This window comes from Phyllostomus discolor, chromosome 1, assembly GCF_004126475.2.
Source record: "Phyllostomus discolor isolate MPI-MPIP mPhyDis1 chromosome 1, mPhyDis1.pri.v3, whole genome shotgun sequence".
In the NCBI taxonomy this organism is placed as follows: Eukaryota; Metazoa; Chordata; class Mammalia; order Chiroptera; family Phyllostomidae; genus Phyllostomus; species Phyllostomus discolor.
In genome coordinates, this window is record NC_040903.2 from 134805356 (window position 1) to 134822922 (window position 17567).

General features: G+C 37.8%; 1 protein-coding gene and 1 non-coding gene across 6 annotated transcripts in view; one reads left to right on the forward strand and one right to left on the reverse strand.

Moving 5' to 3' along the window:
* The window catches only part of NPAS3 (neuronal PAS domain protein 3), an 854510-nt gene that overhangs the window by 569757 nt on the left and 267186 nt on the right, over positions 1-17567 (reverse strand). For all 5 annotated transcript variants that reach the window (XM_028506629.2, XM_036029409.1, XM_036029402.1 and 2 more), the window contains one exon: positions 11342-11586. In XM_028506629.2, the coding sequence (XP_028362430.1) occupies positions 11342-11586 (245 nt within the window). The remainder of the gene's footprint in view (positions 1-11341; positions 11587-17567) is intronic.
* On the forward strand, positions 9145-9251 carry LOC114493587. Its single transcript, XR_003684221.1, has one exon. It is a non-coding gene; the product is annotated as a U6 spliceosomal RNA (small nuclear RNA).

Below are 17567 nucleotides of genomic sequence, written 5' to 3' on the forward strand. Positions count from 1 at the left end.
GTGGCAGACCATGCAGGCAAGGAGGGGCTGGCTGAATGGGAAACTCAAGACTCAAAGCTAGCTGTAAAATACTGCAGGGGTAGCCACAGTGGGAGAAACTCCCAGTCTCACAGGACAGTTCATTGTAAAGTGGGGCTAGAGCAGAGTGAGCTAACAAGCAGCATTATTCCTTCTCTGACCCCTTACCCACAGTGCCACAACACAGCATAGAGGGTTGCCCTGCCCTGCCAAATACCTAAGGCTCTGCCCCTTACAACATAACAGGTACAGTGAAAGAAACAAATATGGCCCAAATAAAAGAACAGATCAAAACTCCATAAAAAGAGGTAAGTGACGAGGAGATAGATAACCTATCTGATGCAGAGTTCAAAACACTGGTAGTCAGGATGCTCACAGAATTGGTTGAGCTTGGTTGCAAACTGAAGGAAGAAATGAAAGCTACCCAAAGTGAAATAAAGCAAAATATACAGGGAACCAACAGTGAAGGGAAGGAAACTGGGACTCAAATCAATGATTTGGAACAAAAGGAAGAAATAAACATTCAGCTGGAACAGAATGAAGAAACAAGAATTCAAAAAAAAAAAATGAGGAGAGGCTGAGGAACCTATGGGACAACTTTAAGCTCTCTAACATCCGAATCATAGGGGTGCCAGGAGGAGAAGAACAAGAGCAAGAAATTGAAAAATTATTTGAATAATGAAGGAAAACTTCCCCAATCTGGTGAAGGAAATAGACTTCCAGGAAGCAAGCCCAGAGAGTCTCAAAAAAATTGGACCCAACGAGGAACACACCTAGACACATCATAATTAAGTTACCCAAGATTAAAGATAAAGAGAAAATCTTCAAAGCAGAAAGAGGAAAGGAGAGAGTTACCTACAAAGGAGTGCCCTTAAGACTATCAGCTGATTTCTCAAAAGAAATATTACAGAAAGAAGGGGCTAGAAAGAAGCATTCCAAGTCATGAAATGCAAGGAAGTACATCCAAGATTACTCAATCTAGCAAAGCTATCATTTAGAATGGAAGGGAAGATAAAGTGCTTCTCAGATAAGGTCAAGTTAAAGGAGTTCATCAACACCAAGCCACTATTATATAAAATATTAAAGGGACTTATCAAAGAAACAGAAGAAGATAAAAACTATGAACAGTAAAATTACAACAAACTCACAACTATCAAAAACTGAACCTAAAAACAAAAACAAAAACTAAGAAAACAACTAAAACAGGAACAGAACCAGAGAAATGGAGATTGCATGGAGAGTTTTCAGCAGGGAGGGAGTGGGGGAAGATGTGGGGCAGGAGGTAAGGGAATAAGAAGCAGGGGTAGGCATAAAATAGACAGGGAGAGGTTAAGAATGGTAGAAGTAACAGAGAAGCCAAAGAACTTGTATGTGCAATCCCTGGACATGAATTAAAGGTGGGGAGGATGCTGGAGGGTGGGGTGGTGCAGGGCAGAGGGGGTATAAAAGGGAGAAAAAAATGGGAAAACTGTAATAGCATAATCAATAAAATATACTTTTAAAATATTTTATTTATTTATTTTTAGAGAGAGGGGAAGGGAAGGAGAAAGAGAGGGAGAGAAACATCAATGTGTGGTTGTTTCTTAACAATTGTTTCTTAACCAATTGTAGCATGTCTCCCACTAGGGACTTGGCTCGCAACCCAGGCATATGCCCTGACTGGATGTGAACCAGTGACCTTTGGTTCGAAGCCCGCACTCAATTCACTGAGCTACACCAGCCAAAGCCCTCAATAAAATATACTTAAAAATAAATAAAATTGATCTCCGTAAGATTTTAAAAAATAGAAAATAAAAAAAAAAAAAATAAAAAATCTTGACTAGCCATTCTTGTCATTGTTGTACCTTTAAAATAACCACAAGATTCTCCTTGTTACAACTGTAGGATGTTTCTTAACTTTTCTAAAAAAGCACTTAAGTCCCTTCCAGTTCTAATGCTCTTTACGGGGGTTGGCAAACTACCACCTATAGGTCAAATCCTGTCTACCACCTTGCTTCTGTACAACCCATAGCTAAGTTTTTTTAAATAGCTAAAAAAATGACTCATAAGAATATTTCATGACATGTCATAATTGTCATCTACAAATAAAGTTTTGTTTTGAAATACAGCCATATTCACTCAGGTATGAATTGTCCATGGATGTTTTGCACTATAACAACAGAGCGGAGTAGTTGCAACAGAGACTAAATGGCCCACTCAGGTTAAATTATTTACTTTCTGGTTCTTTTAGAAAAAGCTTGCTGACCCATGTTCTGCTATGTACCTAATTTTTGTCTCAACTAACTTCCCCTTTTAGGCAATCTTTGACCAGGCTCAGAAGAATAGGCAACAAAGCAGTAGTCATACCTTTTAATGGAGAATGGAGGAAGAGTACCAGCATGTGCACCTGCGCTCACCTCATTATTGATAGAAATGGGTCATTTATAAAGTTTTTAAGAAAACTCTATGTGGACAGTTTCATCAGTTTTCTTTCTTCCATATCCTGAGTGACATTTTAATTGTCGGTAAATCACATTTCTTAAACACTGAAGCCCCAGCGAAGGCTGGGCCTGTGAAGACTCAACACTGACCAGCTGGGAATGCAGGCAACTGGGACAGAACAAGTTTCCATTTGGGCAGAGGTTTATTTTTCTCATGTTTCTGTCATTAGAGTAAATTATAGTGCTTTTTCAAAAATAGCCTTCTTATTTTGGAATAATTTTAGATTTATAGGATGGTTGCAAATTTAGTAGAGAGAGTTCCTATAATACTCTTCACCCAGCTTCCCCTAATGTTCACATTTAATACCTTTTTGTAAAAAAATGATTCTTTTCATTGAATTGTAAGAACTTAACCTTTGAATGGCCTAAAATATTTCCTGAATTGGGACAGAATGGTAACATTTGATCTAAAAAGATCTGGTCTATACACATAAGCCATATGTAAACACATATACTTATATAAAATGTAAATGGGAAAAGGATGACCCATGAACAGCTGAGGACACATGCCAAATGTAGAAAGCTGTCTTTATTATGGGGGAAATGAGCTGAACTGGGATCCAAAAGCCTAAATTCCAGTCCCAAGTTTATTATGGACTTGCTTTGCATCACTAAACTTTTCTTTGCATCGTTTTTCTCAACACAATAGCAAGGAGACTGAAGCAGGTGATCTGTAAGATCTTTAAACTGAAAATTCTGTCAGCCTTCTTTTCCTGCCCAGGCTCTGACATCCACAGACATACTATGGACCCAGAAAGGATGTGAAAAGTTGCAGTCAATCAGTATGCAAAGCCACAGTAGTTTTACAGTGGAAGGTCACCACATGTTTATTAAGGCACGACTAAGACCTTATGCACAGTATCCAGAAAGCCATTTCTGAAAATTAAAGCCACAATACAATTTCAATCATATGAAGCAGTCAGAGGTGACTCCTACTGTGCTATGCCCATGAAATATTGTTATCTTCAGAGTGTCGAAACTATATAGTGTGCTTTGCAAGAGGTGATAGGACTGACTGATGCATGTTCAAGAATTCTAGCCCTAAAGAATAGAGCACATAAACTTGAAAGTCCTAAATAAGTGAGTACATGTGGTATAATGCAATGCCACAGAATGTCATGACTAAAGTATTACATTATCGAGAACTGGTAAACTTCTTAAATAAGTTGGATATGATACAGAATGTAAGTACATTCCCTAAAATTTGTCAAGGGTGAGAGCAATACGTAAAGTTCTAAATTTAAATTTTGTCTATATCATATATGAGTATTTGACACTTAACTTTTTAATTTAAAACTTCATTATGTGGTGTCTTATTTTCCTCTCTTTTATGATTGCATATATAGAAATCTTCATAATCAACAGGTAAAAGTTTTTAAAAGAAGGCACTATATCATGTGTTTCGAATCCATACAAGGGAGACATGATAACTGTTTTGTAAAGGGTCATTAAATAAAAGAGAAAGAAAATGAAAATTATCATATATTATGAACTAGAACATGTGGCCTTTGACATTATTAATAAACAGCTCCAAGAAACTCAACAGTCCCAGAAAAGGCTAATTTGAGACAATAACTACAAAATCCCTTCTAAATAACTGGGGTTTGAATTAGAGAGTAAGCAACCCTCCAGACCAGAATCATTGACAAAAAGAAAATCCAAATGAGGAAACTGAGGTCCAGAGAGGGCATTATAAGCCAGGTCACAGGTATACTTAATTTTATCAAAAGCTCTCATCTTCCATCATTCCCTTTTTTTGTTACCATTAACTTATTTCTCAATGAATGGTAAACACCTCCACGGCCAGGATCATGCCTTTTACTCTTTGTATGTCCCTCCACTGTGTTGAGCAGAGGACTCACAAGATTTACTAAGGTTAGGGACTCAGATATTTGTTGAATGGAATTGAATTTATATACCCAAGACCATTATGGGTTTCTTGGGACTCTTGCCTTTAACTTCCAGTTCCTCAGCCTGTATATTACATGAGAGAAACATGGTGGGAGGGGGAGACCATTGCAGAGCAGGGCTGGCAGCTCATCCTGGGGGTGGGAATGGGGGTGCTGCAGTTTCTCTTAGCTCTTAATCCACTCACTGTTTATTTTCCCAGTGGTTTCACACTATCCCCATCATTCTCCTTCCTTTTATTTTTACTCTTTCTTCTTCTTACCCTATGACTAAGACCCACCCTTAGCTCTCACCAGCATCAGCATCATCTCTGATAATGGCAGACCCAAGTTACAACCCAATTCTATACAATTCAACTTAAAAACATGGTTAAATACTTATTGTCCTGGGTACTGCACATGGAAACAAACATGCATGAGATGACTCAAATTGTTCCCTCCAACAGCCCATAGTCTAAGTATAGAGATGGGTATATAAAGAAAGTAATTATGAATTGAGAGTGAAGCAACATGAGACTTATCAGTAACCCATAGAAAGAAATGCCTAACATTTTGGGGAAGAAGAGAAAATTTACATAAAAAATGACATCTGAGCTGGCTTTTAAAAGATGAATAAGAGTTCAGTAAATGAAAAAGAAGGAAAAGGGCAGATGATGGCATAGACAAAAGCACAAATTGTGGTTTGGTGTTTAGTGTTGCTAGAGGAGAGGAAGATGATGGTGGAGAAAACTGATGAATTCTGATATAGGGTGCGAAAAGGTACACATGCACTCCTTTGTCCCTATTTCCAAATTCTCCACATAAAAATTTCCGAATAGGTATCATGTGTTTTCCTTGAAGGCCAATTGGTTTCTCAAGGTATCTGAACATGAGAGGGACATCACAGAAAAGCCACTGATCTCGTTGGACCCACAGAAGGGCCACCTGAAAGTCATTGCCATTTGAGTGATGGCATTCACTGAGCCCCACAGGTAGGATGCTGGCTCTAACAGAGCACAGAGCTGGTGAGGCGTCCTCACAGAGAGCAGAAGAGCAGTGCGGATGGCAACTAAGCAGCCGTGGCCCATGGCATCCAAGAAGAACATCCCATGGTTCCAAAAAGAGACAGGAAGAGGAACTGAGCAGCTTACCCTCCCAAGGGAACAGTGTGGTCCTCTTCTGAGCTGTCTGCCAGACGCCCGGGGGCAATTGTGGAAGAACAGTAAATATCCAAAAGGGAAAAGCTTCAAAGGAAGGTGTACACTGGGTGTGGAGGCGTGATCCACCCTGATAACTACAATTATGCCAAATTTCCCTGTTTTCCATAACACAGAGGGTCATAGAGGGCAGTACATTCCTGGATCCCATCTACTGAATCCAAGTACAGCAAACACTGAGATTTGGGTGGAATTTGCCATTGTGTAAGTGCCCAAAGGAAGAGGGAGAGAGATTTATAAACCACATGGCATTCAATGCTTATAGCATTAAATTGTTTGATATCTTTTTTAAAAAAATATATATTTTTGTGCACCCCTCTTCACCTCTGCCATCACCATGAGAAGAGTTTTTTCCAGATATCTGCTGCCCCTTGACAGGGGGCAGACCTTAGCTGAGCTCTCAGCAAGGAGTCGAGCCCAGCCAGCGCTGTGGCAGGAAGTAGAACTGCCCAGCTTGTCCCAGTCTAGCCCTGCCAACACACAGACACACTCTAGCTACCTGAGGAGTAAAGATTTTGTGGCACACTATCGAGATGTGGTAACCACTTGCTGCCCTGGCAGTGGCTGGCTAGCACCCCTGAGTATTCACATGTTCTTAGCCATCACTCCCACAGGAATCCTGTCCTTGAGTCAGCGTTTGGAGCTGAGGGTAAGTCTGGATGCTCCACAGTGACAGAGGCACAGAAACAGTAGTGACCTGTCAAACTTTTTGACAGTGGCAGGTGGCATGAAACCAGCAATGCTTTCTAGTACTCTTCATGCTGAAGGTGGACTGCAGACCCCCTTTGTAGATATCAAAGCTTTTCCTGATAAAAGGTGAAACTTCACAGAATTAGTGTCTCAGACGCTTACTCTGCTAGACTTAAGACCCACATTTGTCAGAAAGCCCTTCCTGCAGGTGTCAGAAATGACAATCCCAGGGAAGTATGGCACGCACTATAAACATCGTTTGTTCAAACATGATATAAAATAAAAGTAAAAGGCTAGTTCTTAAACTTCATTCAGAAATTACAACTTTACTAGAAAGATATAAAAGGATAATAGCATGTAATTAAAAAGCCTTCTTGAAAGCATACCTATGAAAAGGCAATTATATCACATAATATGTCCATATACTAGTAAACCTGGCACTTGCTACGAAAGCAAACAGGAAAGAACACCGGCAGCCCAGATTTTGGATGGTTCCATCCTCATTTGGTGCCACCACTGACTCTGGATCGAGGTAAACAGAACTAAAGATGAGAGCAGAGAGTCAGGCTGTCAGTCTACTGAGGGTGATGGAGGTAAGAACAGGATCCAAGCGAGAACCAAGTCTCCATCTTTTCTCTTGATCTTGTAGCCCTACAGGGAGCTTCCGTCCAGAACCCAGGGGTTCACTTCAGTCTGGGTCTACCATTTGCCTGTGTAAAAAAAAAAAAAAGGAATACCACAGGCTGATGTTCATGCCATTCCCTGCTTCTAAGAACTCTCATTTCACATGTTTTTTTTAATAATAAGGAAGATGATGCCTGCCCTCAAACAAGAATGTCACTTGGTAGACGTAAATGCACACAGTACAATGCCGGAGCAGACAGTGGAAGACCTCTGAGCCACTTAGACCAAGAGGACCTATCGCTCAGACAGTTTTGGAATCTCTACCTTCTGTGGAAACAGAATCATTTTATAAAATTCTTTCTAAGTTTTGGGGACAACCATTATAGTGATACAATGTTACTCTGAAGGATGTCCTGTATTCACTTATCCTACAAGACTATTTTAAAAGAATCCATGAAAAATCACTGCTTAAGGAATGGTCTGGTCTTTGACTAAGGAGAGATCATGCATTGATTAAATAAAGACCTGTAGAAAAATCTACATTAATTCAGAATGCATGCCTGAAACACTGAAGAGAAATTCTATGAAAATAGTAAATGTTCTTCCCTGTGTTTAGTCAATTTTAATTACCAATTGTTTTGCATATTTTTTCAACTGTTTCCTTCCAAAGGCTAAAAATTTGTCTTGTATTTTACAGACAGTATTTTAACACTGTTGCCTGTCACATGCACAGGCAAATTATTTAAAAGCTGCAATGTTTAAATTAAAATAAAACGTATGCTTACAGTAGTAAATATTCCTGGATTAATAGAGTTGCTGCAGATAGACTCCAAAAATTGACTGAAGTCTGTGATATTAGAAAGACAGAAAATTTATCTAGTTTTAGCAAATGTCAAATCAGCAGCTATTGCTTTTAAGATTAATAAAAGATATAATGGTTTCCAGATAGCCTCTAAATAGAGATTACTATGAATGGAGAAGTGATTTACCAACAGTCACCACAATGAGATTTCTTTAAAGGTTACAATCATCAGTTATTTAGCTGAAACACTGCCAAGAATGGCTGGTCATTTCCTGAATAATGCATTATATTCATTGTATATTTGATCTGTATTATAACAATACAGATATTTCTAAAATAATGGAAAAAATTATCTGTTACCTTCCGATGGCCTAACATATCATTTCCATGAAGTAATTGACTCAGGACATATTACATGCTGTCACCTGAGTGTTCTTTCTGCAAGCACACCTTGTAAATAATCTATATACAATGGGCACCACAAAACAAACTCATCAACCTTTATAGACTTTAAGAAAAAATGTGATTAAACACAGGGCAGTGTAAAGGACTTTTCTGAAGCAGTAAATTAAAATGATTAAATTTCTATATAGTTGTAGGAGACAAATCTAAACTTAAGCTTTGAAATGTATTTATTAAGGTGAAAAACTCATCACATTCTTTTAAATGTTGCCTAGAATGTATAAGTACTTTCATATAAATTTCCAAATGCCTTTAGGTTTACTCAAGAGATGACTTGGAGAAGCACAAAGTACAATGTCTATTGTTTTATTGTTGGATTATGAACTATACTCTGCATGATGCTACAGGCTATTTATATAAGCTTGTTTATCCACATGAACTTCTTCAAGGGCACAATGTAGAAGACCTTAATAAATTAAAACAAATTTCTTTGATGTTGTTGTTTCATGAATGTTTGATCAGTATGAGTAGCAGGTTTGCATTGAAGAACCAGAGTAAAGCAATAAAATATACATATACTGTGCAGCAGAGCCAGTTTACGGAAAGTGCCCATTGCATTCATAGCAACTTTTGAGAATCAGGATAAACAGTCTAGAGTCACTGTGCTCACAGCTTTAGCTCTAGCCTATGGTCAGGTTACTAATAGTGGGAGCAAACACGTAGCAACTGAAATCTCCTTCCAGGCTCCTAAATATCCATCCAAGCTCCTTGTTTTTCTCACTGACACCACCATGGCTTTCCACAGACTGAAACCCATGAGAGCAGAGACCATAGTTTCTTCTTTTTTTTTCCACCTTTATCATGATGATTAGTGATGGAATTGAGTTGACCGAAGTCCACAAAGTAAAAATGAATTATCAGTCACACCCCAAGACTGAGAGAAGTCTCACTCTTAATGTTTGATGATGGTGGTACAAATCAAGTATCATCTTAGAAATGAATATGATATGACAGACAGAGCACTAGTGCTCACTTCAGCAGAACGTAAACTAAAATTGGAACACTACAGAGAAGATTAGCATGGCCCCTGCGCAAGTATGACATGCAAATTCAAGAAAGAGCCCTAGACAAAAAGGCAAAAACAAACAAAGAAACTCAAAACAAACAAACCAACAAACCAACAGGATTCCAATGTTAGGTCTGCGGGCACTTAACTGTACACTCTTTCTACATCATTTCCCTCACCTGTAAAACAAAGGCCTAGTTCTATATGATCTATAACTCTGTATCTCTAAAAGCCCATGATTCTAAGAGTAATAGAAGAATGGACAGACAAGGGAACCATTAGATTTTTCTACTTTGGTAGCCACTACTACCAAGAAAAACCTATAAAATGCAAACTCATTCAAAGAAAAATGGAAATAAAAGAAAAGATGATTATCCTAAACAACGTAATACAAGTCCAGTCCCTCAAGCAACATATTTAAAATTTAATAACATTTTGCACATTGTGTGATTTATAACCTTTTGCACTTATCCCTCCCTTCCATCTTGCATGATTTGGAATAAATATGAAGACAGCCTATTGAACAAGCTCTTATGTGTATAATAAATATTTACTAGGATTATATTCACATCTTTAGCCTGGGAAAATTCCCTACTACACTGGCCTCTGGGACAAGGACTGGTGAATGACCAAGTTGACACCTGTACTCTTAAGGGTGGACAGGCTGTAAAAGGACAGCAGAAATGTGCCTTGGTTGGTTTGTGCCCTTCTGCCTTAATAAACGCATATCTTGCCCTTAAAAGCTACCTCACTGTAAGTTCTTTTCAACCTTAGAATGTCAGTCTTACACTCTCAAGCCAGAGTCTTGTGGGACAAATCCAGTGGCAGCTGCCTGCTTTGTAAGCACAGTTTTATTAGGACTCATCCACACCCCGTTGTTTAACATATTGTCTATGGCTGATTTCATGCTACAATGTCAGAGTTGAGTTAACCCCCAAAGTCAAAAGTATTTACTATATGGCCCTTTACAGAGAATGTTTGCCAACCCCTACTCCAGAGGAAAATAACTTGTTACAATTTAAATTCTAATTTTCTTTCTCTCATAAACATAAAAAACACAAACCCTAAGTAGCAATAAGCAAGATATGAACTTGTTGACACATGCACATACTTATATGTGATCACACCTCTGGGCACAGATCTTAAACAGCAACTGCTTTTGACTTCTCATTTTAATTTGAATCCTATAAGGGTTACAGCTCCCCACTAGTACCCTTTCTGACAATAGCCAAAAATATGGGCTCTTCTCCGAAGGCAGCTGTCAAGGTAAAATCACATAACCGAAGAACTTAGTTCCTCCTGTGGCAGACATTGCCTGAAATTCTGCGGAATGTCCAGTTCTATTCTACACTCATCAAGGGTCTAGGTACAAGGGTAGAGCAAAAGAAACCAGCAGATCCCTCAAGTCCTGTTCTTTGAATAACGCACCCTTAAAGTTAGGAAATCAATGACCAATACCATGTATTGATTGTTAAACATATGCATTCATATTAAAATGCTAGAAGTGCCATAAATTATTAGGAGTTACAGGAACATGCAAGGAAATATCTCCCTTAATTATCAGAGTGGAAAAGGCCTAAAATTTTTAAATAACTTCAGGTTAACTGCACCATGTATTTGGAGAAACATATATGCTTATACTTGCATCTTCTAGACCACATGTATAGGTATTTGAAACATTAATACATAGATTGATTTTTTTATCAGTCAATAAAATCACTGTTCAAAATACCTGCTACAGCTGAACTCTACAGTTTCCTTCCTTTCTTTGGTTACTAAAGATGGAAAATATTAGCTCTACCCATTAGCAAATATTCTCATACTCCACCCATCAATAAAAATTTGCATGTATTAGCATAACTTAAATTAAACCCATGAAGCACTTTAATGTAAGTCATTTCATTCTCATTTCTCTGAAACCTTATACGTGATAGAATATTTAGGCTCACAGATTTTTGGAAAAGAAAACAGAAAATAGAAGAGGTCCATTTCCCCTTCACATAGTGTCTTTCTCATGCAGAGTTCAGATTTCCACATTTGTATCCCTTTGAAGGATTTGATATGCAGGAAAAGAAGAAAGGATGATGGTAAACATTTCATTTTAAGGACACCTGCAGGCCACCATCTTCCACAGTGAACAGAGGCTTAAAACTTACCTTTTACTGATGTGTTCGGTGGAGGGCCTTCCATTCGCAAGTTCCACGGAGGGTCTCCCTGGTTAGCAAAGTCCCTCATTTTCAGATAGCTGATGGTAAGTCGAATGATGGACGCCTTGTCAAGCTGGCTTGTGATGGCTGCAGGAAGAGGCAACAACTTGGCCAATTCATAGAATTCAAAATTTTCTTTGCCCCTACGGGAGCGAGCAGCATCTCGGGATTTCTCTTTTCTCAATGCTTGTAAACTGAAATCAAAGAAGTGAAAAAGTGTTGTTCAGACCATATGATTCTCTCATCAGATAGATACTGCTTTATTTTTATTTCCTCTTTTCCCAACAAAAAGCTACCAAAATCTCATTCAAAATTCCAGGGACCATGGTAAAATGAGTTCCAGACAATGTCCACTAAAACCACAAATTCTACCTCTGGATTTATATGCCATAAACTCAAGTGCAACGAGTAAATGTAGTGTGCTTGTTAGGATTTTTTCCCCCAGTTTACCATGCATTAACATACATTCATTGTTTCTAAGACATAACCATAAGATTTATAGATGATGTTCAATATTTTCAGCTATAACCAGTTTATTAAAATATTGGGCTTATATTTACATGTCTGTTCTCAAGCTAAGTCTTAAGAGCCCACTGGGATCTTAAGCCATCAAAAGGACACATTTAAAATTTTTTATTTCAATTATTATCTCAGGAAAAACAGTAAATACAAACAAAATTCACAGAATCAACAAATAAGACGATGATGCTTCCACCCCTTGGTAATGATCAAGACTTTCAGTGAGGTAAAGAAAACACCCTATTAAGGATGAAGATTTCAATGTGACTATAAGCATGCTGATAATTAGTTGATAAGAAAATACTTTCATACTTTTATCAGTGGACATACACTAATGAATGGTTAGAGTCTCTAAAATACTAGAGGATAAAACACATTGCCCAGAAAAGTCAAACTTTAAGATAATATAAGTTTAATGTTGAAAGATAAAGCTCTGTGGGTTATTAAAATTTATAAACATTATAGACATATTACTTCACAGAAGAGGCAACAGGTGGAAGCCAGCATTTTTCTTTAACTATTCATGTGCATTCCTGTTTGAAGTTTGCTCACATTGCTGAGGGCAGAATTTGGCACAACTGAAGTTGCCTGTGAGCATCTGATAGAAAAATTCCACCTACTCTGAGTTGCTCTGTTTTGTGTCTGGCAAATTCAAAGTCAGACACTGGTGATAGGTAATTGGATAATATTTATAGTTTCTAGGTACTGTATTAAGATCATTTGTAAGTATCCATTTTACTGAACTCTGAAGGCATTTTAAATCTTTGAAAGTAGCATTCCAGTTTCCCATTATAATAGCATGAAACAGAAAACAAGGAAGAAGATAAAGCCAGAGGAATAGATCAAAATGAGTTCAAAGTGTGGTTTAGCTCCAGTCTCTTAGTATAATATGGACAGTAACATTCTATATCCTGTCATAGCACACCTAACACATTCATGGTATAATCACTGTACTTACTGCAAACACTCAAAATATCTATGTAATTTAAGTAATGCCATAATGTTCTCATCAAATATTTGCTAGGCTAATACCCCAACCAGTTTAATGTTTACTCTATAATAAAATATTCCACAATAGCTAACTAATGTATTTCTCAGAACTAGACAAGCTACTACTATCATTTTTAAAGTTACAGCAGTGTCAGGTAACAAAGCTTTGCATCTTGATAACTCAGGTGATAACCTCAGGCAGAAATATCCCTAATTTACAAAGAAAAGACATGTGATGCTACTTATTTCCCAATCTCTTATTTGGCCTCCATTCAATTCTATAAATGATCAGTTTTGGCTTGTTGAAAATGATGGCAATAAAGTGAGAGAAGCCTTAAAATCTGACAATGTATAACCAGGATCCAGGTTAACATCTTAAGATAGAAGAATGATTCATATCCCTCCCTTTCTATAATACAAGCAATCCATCTAACACCATTTAAGTCACCTGTGCCAAAAGAACTCTCTTTTCACATGTTTTCTCTACCACTTGTAGAGTACAACAGTTCAAGTTCAGTGCTCTGCCCTCTTTGTGTTCTTATAATCGACTACTACTCCAGAAGGTGGGCTGAAGTTACAATTTTTTTTTTGGTCCAGTAAGTGACTATGACAGAACTCTAGAGCAGAGGTTACAAACTCGAGGGCATGCAGGCTTACGACAGGGAATATCAATGCTTGGGGAGGCCTGACGGTGACTGTGGTCGCCGGACGACAGCAGTCCAAGCAAAGGAACGGCACACACATTCAGCCAACTGCAGCCTTGGATGAAGGCACAACTGTTGTTGCCACATTTCTAGTTTTTCTATTTTTAGAGAACAAAAACTAAATTTTTACATGGCATTTCTAATTTTATGTTATGTTGTAATTTTGTTAGCTAATTAAAGTTTTAAAAATTATACAAACCCATTATAATATGTCATTTAGTCAATAATGGAGCAGGAACTCATTTTATAACTGGGTAATAATTTTGGAGACCACTTTTGAAGGTAGTTTTAATGGATGATATATGTAACTTTCCTTTATATGTGTCACTCAAATGATCACAAATGGACTTATTTGTTACCTACCATATTTTTTGGACTATAAGATGCACTCCCCCCCACACACAAATTTGGGAGGAATAATGGTTGTTAATGCTGCTATTGAGTTCTGTTTACATTTACATTGGTGAAATATTATGTTATTTATGTTATTAAATGTTTTCCCACATTTTTTGCTTCAAACATTTTTTTCCTATTTTCCTCCCCTAAAACCTAGGTGCATCTTATGATCTGAAAAATATGGTAATTAATATTACTAATATTCATGCTAGGAATTTTGCTATACAACTGAAGCAACTAAGGATTAGGCAATTATTATGAAATTGATATTAATGCATAGACTTATCAATTATCTAAGGAAAAACTAAATCAGTGGGGAGGAAAGCCCAAGATCATGGAAGCAACCTAATGGGCTCCAAAACCTACTAGAGGGGAGGTGGCCTCCTATATCAACCCAAGGAAAGGAAATACGTGGACACTAAAGTCTTTTGGGGCCTTGCCCAAACTGGGCCCTCTGACACTTGACTTTTCTAAAATAGCACAGAGTGCAACTTACTTTGTGTTCCTGCCCCACCTTCTTGCTGTTTTTCTCTTCTTCACACCTCCCTCCTTTCTTTTTTAATCTAAAGCAAACTGCTACCTCACTGGAGTAATCTTCTTGGCTATAATCTCAATAACAAAGGGTTTCCATGACTCCCACATCACATCATTATGCAGACACCATAGTTCAGAAGACTTTCAGAATGATAGCACTGTGTCTGTAATAAGTAGTAATTGGTTTTGAGGGCAACAGCAATAAAATACAGTCAAAGGATTATAGAGGTTATGGAGATGCTGACAGAATAGATGAATCTAAAGACCTTAAGACAATGACACAGATTGTGGAGTAATCTTTTGTCTGCTTTTGTGAAGTAGAGCCTAGTAATAAACAAATCTCAAATTGAATTAAAGACTACATTAAAACCTAAAATAAACTTTGTATTCACACATTGTGTTGTAAACCAAAAAATATTTATAGACTACTAAAGAAAGGATGGATTGTTTGTACATGAGTAAATGTAGTGCTGATCCTTGCCATCTAAAATATGATTAAACTTCATAGCTACAATAAGTTACTCCCTGGACCCAGACCTCCCATTGCTCTAATGCTCTTCCACTTAGAGTCCAGGTAGCAGGAAGAAGAGACTTCCTTATTCTTCATCAAATAAAAATTTCAACTCTCTTTGTTGAGGATATTATGTACCTCATCAATCACTACCACCAACTAAACACAAAGGAAATCAACAGACATTTCAACAGATATATATATATATAGAGAGAGAGAGAGAGAGAAAATTTGGAAGTCCTATACAAAGTTGTATATATATGTATATATTGGGGGAATAGAGTAAATGATTTTCAGATTTTCCTTAAGGGTTCTATCTCTCCAACCAAGACTGTAATGATCTAGTATCTAGAATTTCCCCCTTATAAATGATATAAAGTTAAATCCCCCCTTTTGTCATTGATGTTGTCAGAATTATCCTAAACAAGTATCCCTGGTTTAAATAATATTATTTAATCTATGTTCTCAATACTCTTAAAGATATTTTTTAAGTTTCTAAAGTTATACCTTAAGCATAGATAATAAGAATTCAAAAAATTTACTGGTAATGACAATGCATGATGAATGTAAAGTGATTTTCTTTTTTAATAAATACTTTAATGAGGACTTCCAGACACAATGGAGCTGTAGGTAGACAGGCTTCACCTCCTTGCACAACCATAAGAAGGGTAACCACCAATCTAAAAACAAAAAAACAACCAGAACTATAGAAAATCGAACTGCATGGAGGTCCAACATCCAAGGATTTGAAGAAGAAGCATTTATCCAGACAGGTAGGAGAACTGAGACAGGCAGCTGGGGCAGATAGGATGTGGTATGGTGAGGCAGCAATGAGGCAGTGGTGGCAGTGGCCAGTGGGACAGGCAGTCCCCGCATTCAACTTTGGTGGATAAGAAAGGAGGGACAACAAGGGAGTGAGTGATCCCAGTCACAGGTCAGACTACACAGTCCCAGTTTCCAGTGCCAGATAAATAAAGCCTTGTAACCTCTGACTGTAAAAACCAGTTGGGGTTCAGGTGGCAGAAGAAACTGCTGGTCACTCAGGAGAGTCCATTTAAAGAGCCCACTGGGTCCTAGAATGTGTGCAAACCCGCTCACTCAGGTAATCAACACCAGGGCAGGAGCTACAAGGACACCAGCCACTTGCAGAAAGTGGAGGAAGTGACTGGTAATAGGGCAAGAGCTGAGCAAGTGGCATTGTTCCCTATCTTACTCTTCCCTCACACACAGCACCACAAAGCAACAAAGCAGGTTGTCCTACCCCAGCAAATACCTAAGGCACCATGCCTTACAATGTAACAGGTACACTGACACAGGGAGTCAAGATAGCTCTACTGAAGACACAAAAACAGGGAGGCTGTCAATTTGAGGAGACAAAGAAATATGGTCCAAATGAAAGAACAGATCAAAACTCCAGAAAAATAATTAAGTGATACAGAGATAGCCAACCTATCAGATGCCAAGTTCAAAACACTGGTGATCAGGATGCTCACAGAAATTATTGAGTACGGCCACAAAATAAAGGAAGAAGTGGCTATACACAGTGAAATAAAGAAACGTATACAGGGAACCAACAGTGTAGGAGAAGCAGCCAGGATTCAAATCAAGGATTTGGAACAAAAAGGAAGAAATAAACATTCATCCAGAACAGAAAGAAGAAGTATTCACAAAAATGAGGAGAGGCTTAGGAACCTCTGGGACAACTTTAAATGTACCAACATCTGAATCATTGGGGTGCCAGAAGGAAAAGAGCAAGAATTTGAAAATTGATTGGAAAGAATAATGAAGGAAAAGTTCCCCAATTTGGTGAAGAAAATAGACATACAAGTTCAAGAAGCTCAGAGAGGCTCAAACAAGTTGGACCCAAAGGAGGCCACAACAAGACACATGATAATTAAAATTCCAAAGGTTGAAGATAAAGAGAGAATCTTAAAAGCAGCAAGAGAAAAGCAGAGACTTACCTATAAAGGAGTTCCCATAAGACCATCAGCTTATTTCTCAAAAGAAACTTTGTGGGCAAGAAGAGACTGGCAAGAAGTATTCACAGTGATATAAAGCAAGGGCCTACATCCAAGATTACTCTATCCAGCAAAACTATCACTTAGAATGGAAGGGCAGAGAAAGTGCTTCCTAGATAAGGTCAAGCTAAAAGGAGTTCACCATCACCAAGCCCTTATTATATGAAATGTTAAAGGGACTTATCTAAGAAAAAGAAGATCAAAACTATGAACATTAGAAGAACAACAATCTCACAACTATCAACAAAGCTGAACCTAAAAATCAAAACCAAAAACAAACTAAGCAAACAACTAGAACAGGAACAAAATCATAGAAATGGAGATCACATGGAGGGTTATCAGTGGGGAGGAGGGTGGGGAGAATGGGGGAAAAGGTACAGGGAATAAGAAACATAATTGGTAGGTACAAAATAGACAGAGGGATGTTAAGAATAGTATAGGAAATTAAGAAGCCAAAGAACTTATATGAATGACCCATGGACATGAATGAACTAAGCAGGATA